Raw genomic sequence first — 21530 nt, 5'->3', positions numbered from 1 at the left:
TAAGATATCTGGTCAGCAGAGGCAAGTTGAACCAAAGAGTCTGTTTCCATTCTGTACAAGTCTAGGCCTCTAATGATCTGCTGAGATTCTCTAGCACTTTATTCTCATTTCAGATTATTGTGCCAACCTAGCAGTGTGCTGTATATATAACTTGACATGTTAGCTGCTGTAAAGAGGTGCTCATTAAATTAGGAATGCAATACGAATAGGAGACTTTGTAATTAGTAATGAAAGTATTACCTAACTTAGCTAGGTCAAGTAATCCAGGTGCTCTGTTGCCCCCAGGATGCAATAGCAGGGTAATTTTAGAAAGACTGCAAGGGAATATGGAAGGGAATAGACACAGGCAATGATGTAGGAGTTAATAAAGAGTTAATAAAACAGGAAAAGCAGCAGAATCATTATGACATTATTCTCGCTCTCTCTCTCTCTGTCTGTCTGGATGTGGGACTATTGATGAAATAAGAATTATTCTGGTTACACTGAAGACAACTGAAAAGACAACCATAGGCATAATGGATAAATCAGAGTGTGTCACAGCATTTAAACTCGTAAGAAACAAACAAATCTGTTATACCAAGTACAGGATTGTAAAAACTGAGGTAAACAGAAGAATAACAATTTCATCAAGATGATTACCAGGCTGAAGGAACAGAAGGGTGTCAATTAGGAAATTAAGTTGACGATTCACAAGAGGGTATAGACATAAAGAAATAAAGATTTGAGTTGAACAAAAAAGGCAACTATCCTATAAAAAAAAAAGACTAAAAACCTGTATTGCAATGCAGTGTGAGCAAAGTACAAGCAATTAAGTCACTGGAAGATATAAATTTAATGGCATAATAGAAATGTCACCACAAACTGGCCAGGAGTCAGAAACAAAACAATCAGTTTTTTTTATAAAAAGGGACAGTGTAAGAAAAAAAGAAGAGGAGCAGTAATGGTGCTGTGGAAGAGAAAAATATAGATTAGGTTCCCTACAGTGTGGATCAGGCCATTTGGCCCAAAAGATCCACACTGGCTCTCTGAAGTAACCCACCCAGACCCATTCCCCTATCCTATATTTACACCTGACAAATGTATCTAACACTATGGTTAATTTAACATGGCCAATTTACCTGCCCTGCACATCTTTGGATTGTGGGAGGAAACTGGAACACCCAGAAGAAACCCACACAGACATGGGGAGAACGTGCAAACTCCACATAGCCGCCCAAGATGGGAATCTAACCTGGGTCCCTGGCACTGTGAGGCAGCAATACTAATCACTGAGCCACTGTGCCACCCAGATATAGGCAGAGAGCACCAACATTCCAAACACAGAGGATATAATTCACAGAAGTCACAAAGGTCACAGGTTAAAAAAAGGAATGGATACATTTGTGCAGTTCTACTACAGATTCTCTTCCATTTACATTTCACGGTTGGGTAAGTCAGTAAAAGGATTAGGGAGGCGAGAAAGAATACCCAAGATCAGAGTAGTGCTGGAAAAGCACAGACCAGGCAGCATCTGAGGAGCCAGGCAAAAGCCTTTCATCAGAAACGGTTGATGAAGGGCTTTTGCCCAAAACATCAGTTTTCCTGCTCCTTGGATGCTGCCTGATCTGCTGTGCTTTTCCAGCACTACTCTAATCTTCAGCATCTGCAGTACCCACTTTCACCAAGAAAGAAAACCCAAGCGGGGATGGGACGTTAATGCAGATTAGAGAATCAACTTCTTAGAAATGAATGCAAGTAGTAAATATATATATGGTAATGCTAATCTAATTACAAATTGAAATAGTTATGTTCAGAATTAAAATGTGTGAAGGATTCAGTAATGTTGATAGTTGTACTTTAGCATTCTACTGAAAATTGGTAAGTGCTGGAAAATTGGAGAGTGTCCAATACAATACCAAATTCTCAAAAAGACAGAGCTAACTTGCAAAATGACATGCCAATTACTCAACATAAACATAAAACAATAAATTACAGATGCTGGTAATCTGAAACAAAAAGAAAAATTGCTGTTGAAACTCAACAAATCTGGAAGCATCTGCAGGAAGAAAGCAGAGTTGACATTTTGAGTCCAGTACTTTACCCTCTTGTAAAAAAAAGAGTCACTGGACGCAAAATGCTAGTGAGTCACTCCAGCAAGTTCGGTTTTAGTCCACATCAATAGTCAGAGAAATTTTGAATGCTTAAACTGGAGGATGAAATTCTTCAATTTCAAACTGGACAATATGATTAGAAACAACCACATATCTCTGGATGGAAACTCAATACTCGATAAACCTAGAGGAGTTTTTTGGAAGGTACAGATACAAGAGAAATGTTGTGGATGTGATGTACATGAACAAAAGATATTTCAGGAAAGAATTTAAGAATTAGAAAAAAGATTAGCAACCTGGATTAAAGCAAAAGAAACATCGTGTGTCTGTGTGTCTGTGTGACCAATACGAGAGAAGTCACACACTCACCCCAAATAGAATGGAGGGAAGGTAGGAGAAGTTGCTTCTCCAATCACAGGTTGTTCCTCTCCCATATTTGCTGCCAGGATGGGAGATAGTGGTTTGGGGACAGGAAGAGACCGAGAGCTGCCACAGATGTACATTCAGCTAACCAAGGGACTAGAAAAACTATAAATCACTGAGTTCATGAATTACTTCCCAACAAATGTGAAATCTCTTCCATCATACTGCATATATTCAACAGTCACTATACATGACAAATCACATCAGTGAATTCTACTGTAACCAACACTGTGCCAATTGTTAAATTTAAATCTGAAACCGACACCTGAGATGCAATAAAATAAAAAGTGTAGTAACTGTCTGGTTAAAGTATTTCAGTGTTGTGAATACGCGATTGAAAAGCACTAGCTGTGACTTCACTCAAATGGATGGCGTCTTTAGGGTGATGGTTTTTCTCTTTGTAGAAGTCTGTATCTAGTTATTTTGAATAATGAGACTTCTGCTGCTAACTTACACCTGTTGTCTTGTACCAACTTAAATATTGTCACATGTAGAAATCAATGCTTTCCTCGTGTGGTGTGGTTTCAAATTTAATGGACAATTAATATTTGAGGATAGAAGACTTTTTTAAAAAAAAAAATCTGCTTCCGAGAGAATCCAAAATGTCCCACACTTCAACACAAACAAAATAAATGAATGCTACAATGTGACTGCATCACCCAGTAAAGGATTTCACGGAAAAAAGTAGCTCCTGGAAGCCAAAAGAAAGCTACACAAATAATATGTAGATATATTTTGTGGCTTAGTACTTTTAAAAAAAAAAATCCTTACTGGTTCAAATCATTTAAAAAAATTCATTTCATCAGACCTCTGACACATTTCTTTTTAATCCTTTCAGTTTCTGAATCTAGCTTTATCCCAGTCTAAATAGTATCCACTTGCAACAGCACAAGTTTGAAGTTAATGTAACAAACAGCACACTCTCATATCTATTGGAAATTATCACATTTTGATATAAATACAAGTCACTGTTAAAGATCTGTGTCACTTACAGAACTTTTTGGAGCTCAACAAATGTTTCAGGTTTGATCTCGTCCATGAAAAGGTATAAGTGTCTTATTACATCTTATCCAGTAAATGGGGGAAAACATTTTTGGGGAAAAACAGAATTTCAGTCAATGCAGAAACAACTTAAAACACAGCAACAAAAGCAGAAATTGCTGGAAAAACTCAAGATCTGGCAGCATCTGGAGAGAGAAATCAGAGTTAATGTTTCAGGTCCAATGACTCTTCCTTAAATCTCCATTCTGAGGAAGGGTCATTGGATCCAAAACATTAACTCTGATGTCTTTCCACAGATGCTGCCAGACCTGTAGAGCTTTTCCAGCAATTTCTGTTTGTTACTGACTTCCAGCATCCACAGTTTTTTTGGTTTTTAACCTCAAGCACAGTACCTAATTAGGAACACAAGACCAGCAGCCACAAGTATGAAATAAGGCATTAAATAATTGTGTGTCTATTTGTCAGTTGGCATTACATATGTTTTTTTTAGCACGTGATGATTTACTGCCTCAGAACCAATTACAGTCCTCTTCCTTTCACTCACAGATGGGCTGCTCTATGGGACACTTGGCCTCTTTTCATAGTCTGATCCGTTTTGACACATGATTAAGCTGGAACTTAGTAGTATTGCAGTTTCTTCTCTTGCTCTTTAGAAGTTACCAGAAGGTAGAACTCTCAGAGTTCCCATCAGAAAGAGCAAGTTCTTGGAAGAAAGCTGAACCATTATGGTGCCTCCTCCTACTTATGGGCAAAGACCTCTTTACACTAACCTTGGCAGATATCAATATTAATTCCCTGTAAACAATCATGATGTTTTTGATGTCCCAAAGCATTTTACAGCCAAATACTTCTAAAGAGTAATTACTGCTAGTTGGTCATCAGTGACAACAATTTGCATGGAGCAAAATCCAAAAGGTAGCAAGGAGATACCTTAACCAGAACTTTTGCTTTTGGTTATGTTAGTTGACCAGGAAGAATTCCCTAACTTACTTTAGGGAATCCTTTAGATCCAGCCCAAGGGGCAATAGAATAAGTTATTTGAAAGAGAGCACCCTGGGCTCAGTAGCAATGTCTTCTCATCACACTGGAATGAACAAATTATGGGGGGGTATTCTAGTCTTAGAATGGTGCTGAGGACAGTGTGCTACCCTTGAGCCTAGTGGTCATAAAGCAATTGGTTTGGAGCATGGATTACAAGGCACTTGCTCTTATCTATCTCACTGGTGGTGTTGAATGAATGAGCAGAAAGATCATTTAAAGTTACATCCAATCGCTGCAGATTTCCTCATTGGCAGCACACTCCTATATCTAGGAACTTATACAAAACAACACAAAAGGTGAAATCTTCTGCAATGTTATCCTGAATGTTGCTTGTTTTTCCACGCTTAATATTTAGCAACATCTTCAGTATTCAGTACCACACTTTTTCTTTGTACTGCAATTCTTAGAAGTACTGAAAATTCCACTAAACCTTGGCCCTCAACCAACCAGTATAGTATCTAGTGACTATACATTTCAATAAGTGCAATGCCTAGCATAGGCGCAACAGTAAATCAGATATTCTGAACGGTTTACTGCACATTATCTGCTCAATCTTCTCTTTAAAGAAAATGTATTCCTCCCCCTCCCTCATCCACCCCCTTCTCACCGAGGTTGCAAAACTACAGAGACAGGTCACAGGGCATGATCATGCTTTGTAGCACATTATGTTCCTTGCTGCCCTTGGGTTGTACCCACTGAGTGGCAAACTGCCCAAATTCCAGAACCAGTGGGTCAATCAGTGGAATTGCAGGGTATTAATCCATCAACAGATTAATACATGTGATCTCATCAACATGAGCTTGCTGTATGAACTTTAGCTGTTCTGTGTCATCCAATGTCAATACAGTGCATCAGATTTCATTCCAATCGCTTACATTCATACACTTATTGAAAATAGGATGATAGTCGACCTTCCAAAATCAATTGGTTTGGCCACCTATGCTTCTAGGTTTATATCTGCAAAATGGCTACTACCTTTACAAGCCTCCAACTAGCTTGATTCCAATAATAACCGACTGTGAAATTGTCATCCAGCATGGATACACTCCCCTTGGTCTCTATTTTTAAACTCCGACACAGACAGATTAATGTTCCAGGATACAAAGGATAGAAAGGATAGCAACAGAAGAGGGGGAGTGGAGTTTTCTAAAAGGCATACTGCTGTACTTAGGGAGGATATTCCTGGGAATACATCCAGGGAAGTTATTTGGGTGGAACTGAGAATTAAGGATGATCACCTTATTGGGATTGTATTATAGACTCCCTAATAGTCAGTGGGAACTTGAGAAACAAATTTGTAAGGAGATTTCAGTTATATGAAAAAATATTAGAGTGGTTATGGTAGGGGATTTTTAACTTTCCAAACATAGACTGGGACTTCCCTAGTGTCAAGGGTTTAGATGGAGAGGAATTTGATAAAAGGGTACAAGAAAAGTTGCTGATTCAGTATGTGGATGTACCTACTGGAGAAGGTGCAAACCTTGACCTACACTTGGGAAATAAGGCAGGGCAGGTGACTGAGGTGTCAATGGGGGAGCATTTTGGGGCCAGCGACCATAATTCTATTAGTTTTAAAATAGTGATGGAAAAGGATAGACCAGATCTAATAGTTGAAGCTCTAAATTAGATGAAGGCCAATTTTGACGGTATTAGGCAAGAACTTTCAAAAGCCGATTGGGGGCAGATGTTAACAGGTAAAGGGCCGGCTGGAAAATGGGAAGCCTTCAGAAATGAGATAACAAGAGCCCAGAGACAGTATATTTCTGTTAGGATGAAAGGAAAGGCTGGTAGGTGTAGGGGAAGCTGGATGACTAGAGAAATTGAGGTGTCGATTAAGAAAAAAAAAAGAAGCATATGTCAGGTATAGACAGGAGAGATCAAATGAATCCTTAGAAGAGTATAAAGGTAGTAGGAGAGACATCAGGAGGGCAATAAGGGAACATAAGATAGTTTTGGCAAATTGCGTTAAGGAGAATCCAAAGGGATTTTATAAATGCATTAAGGACAAAAGGGTAACTAGGGAGAGAATAGGGCCCCTCAAAGATCAGCAAGGTAGCCTTTGTATGGAATGGCAGTAAATGAGGAAGATACTAAATGAGCATTTTGTATCAGTGTTTACTGTGAAGAAGGACATGGAAGATATAGAATGGGGGGAAATAGGTGGTGATATCTTGAAAAATGCCCATATTACAGAGGAGGAGTGCTGGATGTCTTGAAACACATAAAAGTGGATAAACCCCCAGGACCTGATCAGGTGTACCCTAGAACTCTGTGGGAAGCTAGGGAGGTATTTGCTGGGCCCTTTGCAGAGATATTTGTATTGTTGATAATTACAGGCGAGGTTCCGAAAGACTGGAGGTTGGCTAACATGTGCCATTATTTAAGAAAAAAGTGGTAAGGAAAAGCCAGGGAACTTTAGACTGGTGAGCCTGAAGTCGGTGGTGGGCAAGTTGTTGGAGGGAATCCTGAGGGACAGGATGTACATGTATTTGGAAAGGCAAGGACTGATTAGGGATAGTCAACATGGCTTTGTGCGTGGGAAATCATGTCCCACAAACTTGATTGAGTTTTTTGAAGAAGTAAAAAGAGGAGTGAGGAGGGCAGAGCAGTAGATGTGATCTATATGGACTTCAGTAAGACATTCGACAAGGTTCCCCCTGGGAGACTGATTAGCAAGGTTAGATCTCATGGAATACAGGGAGAACTCGCCATTTGGATACAGAACTGGCTCAAAGGTAGAAGACAGAGGGTGGTGGTGGAGGGTTGCTTTTCAGACTGGAGGCCTGAGACCAGTGGTGTGCCACAAGCATTGGTGCTCGGTCCACTACTTTTCAACATTTACATAAATGATTTGGATGTGAACATAGCAGGTATGGTTGGCAAGTTTGCAGATAACACCAAAATTGGAGGTGTAGTGGACAGCGAAGAGGGTTACCTCAGTACAACGGGGTCTTGGTCCGATGGGCCAATGGGCTGAGGAATGGCAGATGGAGTTTAATTTAGATAAATGTGAGGTGCTGCATTTTTGGAAAGCAAATCTTAGCAGGATTTACACACTTAATGGTAAGGTTCTGGGGAGTGTTGCTGAACAAAGAGACCTTGGAGTGCAGGTTCATTGAAAGTAGTCGAAGGTAGATAGGATAGTGAAGGCAGTGTTTGGTATGCTTTCCTTCATTGGTCAGATTATTGAGTATAGGAGGTGGGAGGTCATGTTGTGGCTGTACAGGACATTCGTTAGGCCACTTTTGGAATATTGTGTGCAGTTCTGGTCTCCTTCCTATTGGAAAGATGTTGTGAAACTTGAAAGGGTTCAGAAAAGATTTACAAGGATGTTGCCAGGGTTGGAGGATTGAACTATAGGGAGAGGCTGAAACGTTTGGGGTTATTTTTCCTAGAACATCGGAGGCTAAGGGGTGACCTCAGAGGTTTATAAAATCATGAGCGGCATGTATAGGATAAATAGACTTGTTTCCCTGGGGTGTACGAGTCCAGAGCTGGAGGACATAGGTTTAAGGTTAGAGGGGAAAGATATAAAAGGGACCCAAGTGGCAACATTTTCACACAAAAGGTGGTACGTGTATGGAATGAGCTTCCATAGGAAGTGGTGGAGGCTGGTACAATTACAACATTTAAAAGGCATCTGGATGTGTATATGAATAGGAAAGGTTGAGAGGAAAATGGACCAAATGCTGGCAAATGGTTGGCATGCACAAGTTGGACCAAAGGGTCTGTTTCCATGCTGTACATCTCTATGACTTTGTGTACACCAACACAACATAGATCTGTAAGTCATTTAGCATTGGCCGATAAATGGATCTCTTCAGAAAATAATTTGCTGCTTTTTTGTTTGTCTGTTGGACCCAGTGGATAAAGTACAAAATTCACTTTTGATGCAATGTACAGGGACTGAAAATCTCCCCAGGTTCGTAAGATAACTGGGAAGCATGGAATCACGAGGGCATTGTGAACAGTAGACAATTTATCCAGTTCTTTCCAGAAACATGCATGAACAATGATCACTTAAAAATGCTTTGTTCAACAAAAAACAAAGGCTGATTTGACATGGATTTGAGAAATCTAGCATCTCCAAAACATCCATCCTCTCATGTTTATGCTACAAAATGCATTTGTCTGAAGATGAATAACAATTCTTTGATGCAGTTTCTCTTGGATTATAGAAACCGGACTTGACAGAATAAATGGCAAGAGCCAGGTCAGAATTGCTGAGTCACCAAAGTCAAACAGAAAATGTCAAAGCATCTACAATTAGTTTCTAAAAGTCAGCACACAGTGAATGCCTGAACCAGGCCACGCAACACATGGGAACAGGAGGGAGGGGGGAATTAAATATTTTGAAAGCAATCAATCAAACCTAGAGAAAGCAAGTGATTGCATGATGCCTGCTAATTTTATGGCATACCATTACTCAGGTTGGCAGTTTACTTGTAGTCACATCTGTAATGCTGCATGGATGCATTATAATGCCCATAGGATAAACAGCCAAGTACAACCATAGAGATCCCCTCACTGCAAAACTAAATGAGCAAATGAAATGATTATATTTCAGTGCCTGCTTAATCCCTCTTCCCTAAGCTGATACTACTGATGGTCCACTAAGATTAGAAATAGCAACTATATTAGTCGATTCTGCTATAACGCACGTTTCCTCAACCCAAATTGGCTGTAATGCGATTGAAGAATTCAGACCATTATTTGTAGAACACAAACTTTCCTTACCTGTACTGGCTATAACGCAATCCCGGCCCCTTTACTTAAACAGCACTGCTAATACGCGATTTTCTTACAGCGCGGGATCGCAGAGGAACAGAACTCGCGCGTTATATCAGAACCGACTGTAATTCAAAAAGAGAGCAAAGCAGCAAACTTCATTGATTGCAGTATGCTTAGTGAAATGGGAGGAGAGGGACAGGAGAACCAGAGCAGTTCAATAATCGCGAGTACCACTGAACTGGAATTGGATGGTACAGTTGTTTTGAAAATCAGAATGAGAAAAAAATTTACTCAGGAGGTTTACTCTGAAAAATGCCCCAATGCACTTTGCATGCCCCACGCTCTGTGAGACTTTCACCTTTTACGGAGCAATTATTCAACAACAATCCATTTCTAGGAGAAAGTGAGGATTGCAGATGCTGGAGATCAGAGTTGAGGGTATGGTGTTGGAAAAGCACAGTAGTCAGGAAGCATCTGTGGAGCAGGAAAATCAACGTTTCGAATATAAGCCCTTCATCAGGAATCAGGCTTGTGGGCTGGGAGCCTGAAATAAATGGGGCGGGGGGTGGGGGTTGTTGCAGGGTGATGGATGTGGTAGGAGGGCGAGGGAGGAAGAAGTAACATAACTGAGAATGCGATAGATAGATGAAGGTTGGGAAGATGATGATGGGTGGGCGAGGGCAGAGCAGATAGATGGGAAAGGTGCTGAGTTGGAGGCTTGGGACTGGGATAAATGTGGGGGGGGGGGGGAAAATGAGGAAACTGGAACCTTGCAATCACACAGGATCGATGTGGATTTCACCAGTTTCCTCATTTCCCCTCCCCCCCCCCCCAAATTATCCCAATCCCAAGCCTCCAACTCGGCACTGCCCTCCTGACCGGTCTATCCCCTTTCCCATCTATCCCGTCCACCCTCCTCTCCGACCCATTACCTTCTCCCCCACCTTCATCTACCTTCCTCCCAGCCTGTCCCCCTCCTATTTATCTCTCAGCCACCTACCCCCCCCCTCCCCCCAGGCCACAAGCCTCATTTCTGATGAAGGGTTTATGCCTGAAACATCATTTCTCCTGTTCCTCAGATGCTGCCTGATCTGGTGTGCTTTTCCAGCACCACACTCTCAACAACAATCCTTTTCTATATTGCAGCCAAAAGGAGCTCCACAAAAGTGATTATCAAACACATTTTGAGACTGAATCACACAATGAAATTCAGACAAGTCAGTCAAAGAGTAGGTTGTAAACTGCCTCTTGAAGACATGGTGAGAGTTATGGAGGAGATGAGGTTTAGGGAGAAAATTCCACATCCAGAAGCATAACATGACATGCAGAAGCATAACCACTAACTGTGGCTGAAAGATGGTTGAAAAAAAAGTCCAGAATTTGATTGCATACAGGTGTGTTGGAAGCTGAGGGATGACTTTATAGAGGTATTTAAAATCATGAGGGGCATGGATAGGGTGAATAGCCAAGGTCTTTTCCCTGGGGTAGGGGAGTCCAAAACTACAGGACATAGGTTTAAAGTGACAGTGGAAAGATTTAAAAGGGACCAGAGGTGTAACCTTTTCAGGCAAAATAGAGTACTGCAGATGCTGGGGATTAGAGTCAAGAGTGTGGTGCTGGAAACTTTTCATGCAGTGGGTGATGAGTGTATGGAACGAGCTGCCAGAGGAAGTGGTGGAGGCCAGTACAATTGCAACATTTAAAAAGAATCTGGATGGGTATATGAATAGGAAGTGTTTAGAGGGATATGAACCAAATGCTGGCAAATGGGACTGGATCAGTTTTGGATATTTGGTCGGCGTGCACAAGTTGGACCGAAGAGTGTGGTTCCATGCTGTGTTCCGGCACGGTGGCACAGTGGTTAGCACTGCTGCCTCACAGCGCCAGAGACCTGGGTTCAATTCCCGCCTCAGGTGACTGACTGTGTGGAGTTTGCACGTTCTCCCCGTGTCTGCGTGGGTTTTCTCCGGGTGCTCCGGTTTCCTCCTACAGTCCAAAGATGTGCAGGTCAGGTGAATTGGCCATGCTAAATTGCCCGTAGTGTTAGGTAAGGGGTAAATGTAGGGGTATGGGTGGGTTGCGCTTCGGTGGGTCGGTGTGGACTTGTTGGGCTGAAGGGCCTGTTTCCACACTGTAATCTAATCTAATCTAATCTAATCTAATCTAATCATGCTGTATGACTCTATGATGTGGTCCAGGCTTGCAAACTATATTCTTTACCAATAAGGGTCATTCTAAACAATTTCATGACTGAATCAAATGAAACCGTGCTTCAATACGCATTTTAGACTGTGGTACAAATCTTAATAAAATGCACCTTTGTGCCTGTAAGAAGTACTGCCCATGTTTGGTTTCAGAGTGAGAATACAATCATGTAGTTAGCAGATACCTGTGAGATCAAAGAATCAAACTGCACAACAAATTTTACAGGTAGCCATTCAAAACTGAAAAATATAGGTGCTGCCAAAAACCATAAGCTTGCAAACGCTGTATTTGAGCAGAAAAGTAAAGCTACAAGGCATTCAGATAAGAGTACCTCATCCCAGATCTACATTTGAATCAGAAAGCGAACTAGTAAAGTTAAAGTGATAATACAGGATTATCTGATCCTGTTTGGGATGCGTCTGAAGTCCTGATCATGATGAGTGTCAGTATTCATTCTATTCACGTCACGCCACCTGGAATGACTGTGAATATCAATAACATTGTGACTGTAATGCTCAAGACTTCTGTGTCAGAGCTAGCCACACTTCATGCAAACAAATTATCAATGCAACTGGGCCTTTTGCATCAGCCCAATAATGCCTTGGGTATGTCCAATCTAATCCAGTAAATTACAACGCGATGCTGTTTTAACAATATCTCAAAATCCCTACTCAACACCATTGTGAGAGCACCATATTCAGGGAGCTAGATATTTCTCACTCAAAACCCATTCACTTACACAGAGTCAAAATTATTAATGCAACAAATGCATCCTTTCCAAGGACTCCTGTTTCAAATGCAAAACAACTGTGTTTCACCATTCCATATCAGTAGCACAGCCTCTGCTACTTTTCCCTTATAGTAAATTCCCTTCACTGACCTACATAGTTTCTATAGCTTCAAAAATGACCTCAAAGCACATCATTTGGACAAATGATAAAGGTGTAGTGATTGTAACAAGGTCAGCCTGCTGGGCATCATGGAATAGGAGTTCCCTCATATTGGGGCTGTTAACCTCGTTAATTCAGGCTGATGGATGAAAAGGGGTGTGTCAGAAATACTGACACTCTGACAGCTAATTCTGAAGAGGCAGTACGAAAGTCAAGGATTGTTCAGATGTAAATAAAGGGTGACTTGGTGAAGGGATACCCGAGTTATTTCAAGAGGCGCATTCAAGAAATTTCCCACAGGTCTAGTTTCCCCAGTGAGAAAATGCTCTACTTAAAATGTGTTTTCTTGTCATGGGACCTAAAATCGCCTTGCTCATGATTCAGCTGGCCACTAGCTGACAATACACAAGTTACAAAATGTTATTTAATCTACATTTTTATTTAGCTGAATATGCTGAAATACATCTGATATAAATGTTTTGACTATTAAAAATTGTCAGAATTGCTAAATTGTACTGAATACGTATGATAAGGGAAAAGTTATAAAACGGCCTTGTTAGAGTTCTGTAAACAGATCAACAGTCTCTCAATTTCCTCTACGCAGCAAAGGTCCACTAATTTTGAGCCAGACTAAAAACATTGCCATACTAAGAAATTCCTTATTATATGTCTGGAAAACAGCTTAACAGGATTTCTACATGCTGCAAATTTAAATACATGATTCCAAGCAAACGGATTTCCTCAAAAGCATTCATTCACTGTTGACTCCATGGCTTTGTACCCTGCAAATGATTACACTTCACCATTTTAAAACAGATTGAAGGTGCTGTATAAATATGTTTTCCTTTAGCAATATAATGGATAATGAACATGCTGCCACACTATAATTATACAGTAGGAGAAAGTGAGGTCTGCAGATGCTGGAGATCAGAGCTGGAGATGTGTTGCTGGAAAAGCGCAGGTCAGGCAGCATCCAGGGAACAGGAGAATCGACGTTTCGGGCATAAGCCCTTCTTTCCTGAAGGAGGGCATATGCCCGAAACGTCGATTCTCCTGTTCCCTGGATGCTGCCTGACCTGCTGCGCTTTTCCAGCAACACATCTCCAGCTATAATTATACAGTACCCTAACGATCAAAGGTTTGTTAAAAACACTGAACAAGTGGAGAACTGAAAGCATTTACAAAAGTTGAAAATGAGAAGGTCGAGTGATATTTTTCCAAAACAGGATAAAGGACAAGACAATGGTGGAATAACTAAGTTATCAGTCAAGGTCAATATAAAGTGTCAAGAGTCAACACACCTTATCATTTACCCACACATTGATCCATATTCCTTATAAAATCAACTTATTTTGTTTAAAAGCTGAACTTGTCCTGAACTGTTAAAAAGACCCAGCAACTACAGTCTTTTGCAGATCTCCATTGTTTGTGTAAATTGCTGTCTGATTACACTCCTGAATGGTCTAACTTTAATTTTTAAGATTATGTCCTCTTGTTAAGGATTCCACCATAGGAAATGGATTTCTTTGGCATTTCTGTGGTCAGGAACACAGGATCATATGGAAACTAAAGAGCATGAAAGCATGGGAAGGGTTAAAACATGAAGACCACTGGCAATCTGTGGTCTGTGGAAAGCAGGATGGGGTAAGAACACCAATTAGCAGAGTAAGATTAAGGCTGAAAGGTCACTATGATGAGATGAGATAACAGTTAGAAAAGGTAGTCTCCCTGTTAAGTGTCATTATGACAAGATTGGGACCATAAATATTTGGGACATGACATTAAATATCTAATTAATAGTTAGTAGATTCAGCTTGAAACAGGAGACTATTGTAATAGATGGAATAGCTAAATATCTAATCATGACAGGTTAGTCTGGAATGGAAAATCACTGTAGCAGAGGTGATAATAAATATCTAACTGTGACATTAGAAATAACATTAAGTAGAATGTACAACTGAAGAGATAATGGGAACGAACATCACTGGTTTATTGTGTAGCTAGAATAAGGTACTTTGATTAATATAGTTGGACATGTTTCTCTGTTAGCTTTTCAACATGATATAAAAAAAAGAACCACGGACCCGGAGGTTCATGGGCATTCGAGAATCTGCTTTCTCAGTGTCACAGTTTTTGTTTGCAAATGAAAGACCTACTTCTTGAAGAACTCTCTGCGTCTCCTGACGACTCTCTACATTTTCTCCACCACAATTACAGCCTCTGAACAAAGGAGTTAACCATTTAGGATCACAATTTTGAAAATGTCTTAACTCCAAGACCATTTTCTTGGAACTTCTCAGTTTGAGAACACTATGAATGTTCAGTTGTTGAGCAACATCAAAACAGAAAATAATAAAAGTTTTGGCTAGAATAGTGCAGTAAGTTAGATTTCTGGTGGAAGACATGGTCTAGTTGAATAGTGGAGAAAATTGTTAGGAGCAAGTAGTCTATTCCTGTCTGTAATCCTTATGACCACCATATGACCCTTGAATCCCTTAACATTGTAAAGACTTATTTTTTATTCATTTATGGCCTATGAATGTCACTGGCTGGACCAGCATTTATCACCCATTCCTAATCACCCTTGAGAAGGTGGTGGATTAGATCACCACTCAGTCTTCAAGCCACATTAATGCAATCTCTTTTAATAATTTAAACCTTTATGCCATACCATTTTGCTTGTGCACTTACACTCTATTCCTAAAGTCATGACATCCTTCCTGATGTGTTTTGCTAAAATTGAATGCTGCAAGGAGACCTGCCTCCTTGGTCTGCCCAAGGCTACGAACAACGGAAACAGAGAACCAAAGTTGTGATTTCAGAAGACTTGTCACTCGGATTGAGGTTCAGGTTGCAACTTTGCTCGCTGAGCTGGTAGGTTTGTTCTCAGACACCACATTAGGTAACATCATCAGTGAGCCTCCGATGAAGCACTGATGTTCTGTTCCACTTTCTGTTTATGTAAGGATACACATAGACAAAGAAGGTCACCACTTCAACTGGGACACACATCCAGCCTAGGGCAGGCTAAACAAAGACACGCACAGGAATTTCTAGAGGCGTGGCATCCCAACCGGAACTCCATCAATAAACACATCGATTTGAACCCCATTTACCAAGTTCCGAGAAAAAGATCCGGAAATGATATCACCCACCTTAACAGACCAAGACACAGAAATAGAAAGCAGGACAGAACACCAGTGCTTCGCTGATGATGTTGTTACCTAGCATGGTGACAAAAACATCTGAGAACAAACCTACCAGTTCAGTGAGCAAACTCACAACTAGAGAACTTATTTTCCCTTTTTATTCCAACCCCCTTGAATAACCATAATCAATACTGTCACAATAAATCATTTATGAATTACCACCATAAAGAGAGATTTACATTTAACGAGACAAAACATGCAAGAAACACTGTAGCCATGATGCTATCAATGACTGTTGATCATTCCTGGCCCAAACACAATAGCTACTGTGACGAATCCAGAACTTGAGAAAATCTGTTTCCCACGAGCTGACCAGTCATTACATCTTGCCTATTAGTTGTAATATTAAGCTAATTGATTAACAACATTTCTCTGCACTGTGACAGTACTTCAGCCTTCTAAGTTTGCACTTCTGCAGATCTAACTCAATAATAACACTGGCTATATTTAATGAGACCATAAATCATGTATATGCTACAAAACTAGAGTTGATACAGTGTAATAAATCTGTAACTCAATCAAGATGTATGCGAGTTCAGGGCAATTGGACTCAGGCAAAACACAGATCCAAGATCTCGCTGAATGCCCCAACAAGTCGCTGACTGGCTAGTGTTTACGTAAACTATAAGAACAAACCTCAGCCTGATTAAGGAAATCATGAAGACATTAAAGTTGCCTTATAACTTCACAGCCATCATTCTACACATTTCAACAATTTGTTAAGTGTAAACATTACTTATCATAATCACGTTTGCATTAATAGACAGATATGGTCCCAATACACAAAGGGCAGTTAGAAAAAATATCTCACAGTGTCAAAGAGCCAAAGAACTCTCCAACACACCTCCTTCAACAACACAATGTTTAATTTTGTCCACCCCAATGCCTCTACGGCACGGTGGCTCAGTGGTTAGTACTGCGCCAGGGACCGAAGTTCGATTCCAGGCTCGGGTGACTGTGTGGAGTGCAGGTTAGGTGAATTGGCCAAGCTCAGTTGCCTATAGTGTTCAGGGATGTGTGGCTCGGCGCATTGTAGACTGACAGGGGAATAGGTCTGGGTGGGTTACACTGCAAAGGGTCAGTGTGGACTTGTTGGGCCGAAGGGCCTGCTTCTACACTATAGGGATTCTAATTTTTTTTAAAAAAAAAGCAAAATGGACAGAGCGGATCATCGGGCCATTTCTGCAGCCGGTGGTTGTGGGATCTTACTGTGCGCTAATTGTTTGCTAGAGATGACAGCTGCCTCCGCTTCAAAAGGAACGTCGCAAGTGACCCGCCTTGATGAAAGGTGCTACCTTCAGCAGGTGTTGTTGTTGCATTGCTTTGCTCTCTTATCCGAACAGCTTCCTTATTAGAGTTGTGCTGGAAAAGCACAGCAGTTCAGGCAGCAACTCTTCGGATTCTGCCTGACCTGCTGTGCTTTTCCAGCACCACTCTAATCGAGAATCTTCCTCCCTACGGGGCACTGGCTCTCGGGGGTGAGAGCGCCGGTGCCTTCGGGCGGATTTTCCTTTTGCTGGGTTGGAGGTGGGGGGAAGCGAGGACTTACCGAGACAGGCTCGGCTGACCAGCGCACAGGCTGTCAGCGCTCCGGCCGATGCGCCGTAGATGTTGCTGGCGTTGTGGACCAGCTGGGGAGCGTGTTCACACAGGCAGCTGGCCACCCCGATGTGGTAAATGCCCAGGAAGCCGCAGCCGGCGAACGAGATGCTCCAGGAGGCCGAGTCTTCCGCAGGCAGCATCTCCCCCAAAATGAAACAACAGCGTACACCCGCCCGCCCCCCCACAGCAGGACGAGACTGGGAACCGCTCCGCTTCACATTTTCCAGCTGCCTCCTCTCTGCTCCCCTCCTTCCTCGTCTCTCCTGTTTTCTTCTGGTCTCTCTCCCCCCTCTTCCAATCAGCTCCACCGTACACCCAGACCGACAGCCGCTTCTCCACCAATCACTGTTCGCACCGCTGGGAACGCCTCTCAGTCAACAACAACTTGTATTTACATAGCGCTTGGAGCGTAATATGCTGATCCTATACGTCACTTCGCAGCAGTACTACAGAATATTGTTTTGTTATATTCATTCACGGGATAAGGAGGTCACTGGCCAGGGCAGCATTTATTGCCCATCCTTAATTGCCCAGCAGGCAGTTAAGAGTCAACCACATTGCTGTGGGTCTGGAGTCAAATGTAAAACAGATCAGCGGTTTCCTTCCTCCCCCCTAAGGACATTAGTCAACCAAATAGGTGTTTTTGACAATCCACAATGGATTCATGATCATCATTAAACTCTTAATCCCAGATATTTATTGAATTCAAATTCCACGACCTGCCTCAGCAGGATTCAAGCCCATCCACAAGACATGACTTGCATTTCTGGATTAACAGTCAAATAATACCATTAGGCCATCTCCTCCCCCGCACGCAAGGGTATTATAAAGCAGAATTAAACATCCGACTCCCCCTTTAGATATTATCATCTCTAAGTGGGTTGGACAAACAAGTGAACAGAAAAACAAAAGAGCAAGGAACGAGCAGACTTTTCTTGTGTGGATCTAACAAGCCAAATGAACTCCTTGTGTGCTGTGACTATTCTGTGGCCAAAAGTATGGGTAGACTTTAAGGTTGAAGGGGGAAAGTGGGGAGGAGGTATATTCCAGAGTTTAGGGTGTAGGAGTCCAATATAGGAACAGATTAAAACCAGAAGTGATCAAGAGTTTAAAATTAGATGTACAGATAGCTCCCAAGGCAATCAATAAGTTCTTGCTAAGTCCTTATTTCATCTGTGCAGGTTATAGCATACTTTTGTCCAACCCGTTTAATGTGAAATTTAACATCGAATACATGGTTTATTTTTAAATCGCCATTCCTTCCTTGTTCTGTCATACACACATTTCCTCCCATGAAGGTGCTGACATTGAGAGTTAGTTCCACAGCTCAAAACATTGAGCAGCTGGAATGAAGTGAATGCCAGTTGCAAAGTAAGCGATGACTCAGGTATTGCCAAGTTGTGTTCAACCACCATTACCAGCAAACTGACAACAACTTCCAGCAGCCACACATGTGCAGAAGTCTAGAAGATATAAATCTATGCATCTCCCCTGAGTGCAATCAATTAGGAATCTATGAATTCCCTCCCACTTACGTGTGCAAAAAAAGTATTGGCAAACCCGAGAGTTGTAACTACCCAACAACCATTTGAGAATACTAGATGGGACAATTCTGGAACCTTGTACATCTCCTGCACGGGACTTTCACTATACCTCCATTCAGTCCAGTCATCCCCCCTCTGCACTCTGTTTTTCTCCTCGTTAGGACAGATTAGATGATTAGATTCCCCACAATATGGAAACAGGCCCTTCGACCCAACATATCCACATCCTCCCCCCGAAGAGTAACCCACCCCGACCCATTCACTACCCTATTATTCTACATTTACTCCTGACTAATACACCTAACCTAACCTAACCATCCCTGAACACTATGGGCAATTTAGCACAGCTAATTCACCTGACCTACACATTTTTGAATTGTGGGAGGAAACCGGTGCACCCAGAGGAAATCCATGCAGACACAGGGAGAATGTGCAAACTCCACACAGCCAATCGCCCAAGGTGGGAATTGAACCTAGGTCCCTGGTGCTGTGAGCCACCACGCCACCCAAAGAGCATTCAAAACTCTTCTTATTGAAGCTTTTATACTGTCACCTTCCTCTGGCTGAATGTCAAGACGCACCCTAAGACACATCTTAAATGTCATACCCCAGTGTGTTTTTACTATCAAAGTTAGACAGAATTTAACATTTGGTGCATGCTTTGAAGTTAACAATTGTATTACAATATACCAAAATACTAATACGAGCTTGTTGGTTTTTGCTACTGAGAATTTCATCATCTCGGCGAATTAGGTAGGTATAGGAAATAACCAACACAATGTGTAATATCACTCGTTATGAAAAATTGCTTTAGTACTTGCCCGTAGTTGAGAAAATATGGTAGCAAGACTTCTAAATATTTTTCAAATGACTGTATCAACATTTATCAGGCATTTCAGATGGTTCCATGGCCTTGACCCTCTCCATCCCAAATGCCCTCGAAGGCAGTGGTGAATTACTGCCATTCAGGTACTTATAGACACACCCACACACACACTACTGTTTAGGAGTTTCAGGGTTCTTACCAAGCAACACTGAAGGAATGACATGATTTTTCTTCTTCAGGATGGGGAATAGCTTGCAAGTGAACTTGCAAGTAGTAGCATTCCCATTTATCGGAGGCCCTTGTTCTTCTGGATGGCACTGGTAATTGGTTTGCAAGGTGTTATAGAAGGAATCTTAGGGAATCTGCTCTGCATCTTGACCTCTTGTCCATCAGTGGTAGAGCGAGTGAATAGTACTATGTTATTCCCCTGTGCCTAAGCAATATCAACAATACTTGGTGTTATTAAAAGTGGCCAGTGACTCAAAAGCTTTCACCTCCCACAGCTTTTTAGCTAGGTGACCCATAACTTTGGCTTAACACGATTCCATTCGGTTGTAAACACAACAAAGAAAACCATCAAAATTTCAACACTGCATTGCAAAATTCAAATAGCATGCCAAATTTACACAAGACAAATCTTCCAAAACACATGACCAACATAAAATAAAGGGATAAATCATTAAGTGAGATCAAAAGAGCAAAGCAATTACCTACCAGTCTGCAAAATAAACATTGAGGGAAAACCCTCAAACTTTCACATTGAAAGCAAGCTCTTCCTATGAATCTAAAAGCACAAACTTGACTCCATGAACTGTGATGTATGTTTGTAATACATTAATACCATTTCGGAATTTAGATTCAAAAATTGAACGGAGAGAGATTTTAGTTTGAGAGGATGACTTCTTAACAAGGATCAGAATGTGGTTTGGACCAGTGAACTTAAGTCAGCTTTTCAAACAAAGCATGGATTCAAATTAAATGATTTGATGAGCCACCTGGAAGGTTAATTGAAATATTCTCAAAATTGAACTTATATGACATGCAGGAAAAGAGATGACACGGGGCCACTCAGAAGTCAGAAGAATATGCCAACTAGAAAAAAAAAGGGCAGGCTTTTGTGGAAGTCCTCAGGCTGGAATATAATCTTCCGTTTTTTTAGCATTCTTCGAACACTCACAACATCGCTTTCAAAGGGTTTAGAGAGAAACAAATTTGGACTGCATACATGTCTCGAGTACAGACAGAGTGAAGTATACATGCTGAAAGTACTGAAAGTCACCAAAATGGAACACTTGTAACCTCATTGATTAAATATGAAATTAAAGAAAGAATGTACAAATGTTATTTGACTAGACTGTATCTGTGAAAGGTTGAATTATTTTTGCAGTTGTTCTTTTTAAAACTGTCAAATGCAGAGTTTTATAGCATTTTCACAGGTAATGCATATTTGTTAAAGAATACAGAGTAGTTGTAAAACTAATGACTGAACCACAGCAACCAAATTTCAGGCCCAGTTTCACGCTGGAATCTTAATTGATTGTAATACAGTACAGGACAGGTGAGGTACCGCCACTTCCAGAAGACCTGACACAACGGTGTTAGCACTACTGCTCCACAGAAGTATCCACCCACAGACTAACTGAATTCTATCTCACTCAGACATACAACCCAACTACTGCATACCTTTACAATGTACACCATAAAACATAGGAGCAGAAATTAGGTCATTTAGCCCATTGAGCCCGTTCTGCCATTCAACCATGGCTGATAAGTTTCTCAACCCCATTTTCTCTGACCTTTGATCCACTTGATACTCAAGAGCATATCTATCTGTCTTTATTATACCCAATGACCTGGCCTCCACAACCTTTTGTGGCAGTGAATTCCACAGATTCACCACTGACTGAAGTAGTTTCTTCTTCTTGGTTCTGAAAGGTAAACAACCTTTACTCTAAGGCGGAGTCTTT

General features: G+C 41.2%; 1 protein-coding gene across 1 annotated transcript in view; it reads right to left on the bottom strand.

Moving 5' to 3' along the window:
- The window catches only part of pnpla2 (patatin-like phospholipase domain containing 2), a 57343-nt gene extending 39969 nt beyond the window's left edge, over positions 1 to 17374 (bottom strand). The window contains exon 1 of the mRNA XM_043706166.2: positions 17141 to 17374. Coding sequence (XP_043562101.1) covers positions 17141 to 17333 — 193 coding nt within the window. The 5' untranslated portion in view covers positions 17334 to 17374. The remainder of the gene's footprint in view (positions 1 to 17140) is intronic.
- Positions 17375 to 21530: the final 4156 nt, after the last annotated feature.

This window comes from Chiloscyllium plagiosum, unplaced genomic scaffold, assembly GCF_037043375.1.
Source record: "Chiloscyllium plagiosum isolate Xiang-an unplaced genomic scaffold, Cpla_swu_hap1 HiC_scaffold_18, whole genome shotgun sequence".
Taxonomy (NCBI): domain Eukaryota; kingdom Metazoa; phylum Chordata; class Chondrichthyes; order Orectolobiformes; family Hemiscylliidae; genus Chiloscyllium; species Chiloscyllium plagiosum.
The sequence above is the reverse complement of the archived record's forward strand: the minus strand, read 5'-3'. Positions and strand labels throughout refer to the sequence as shown.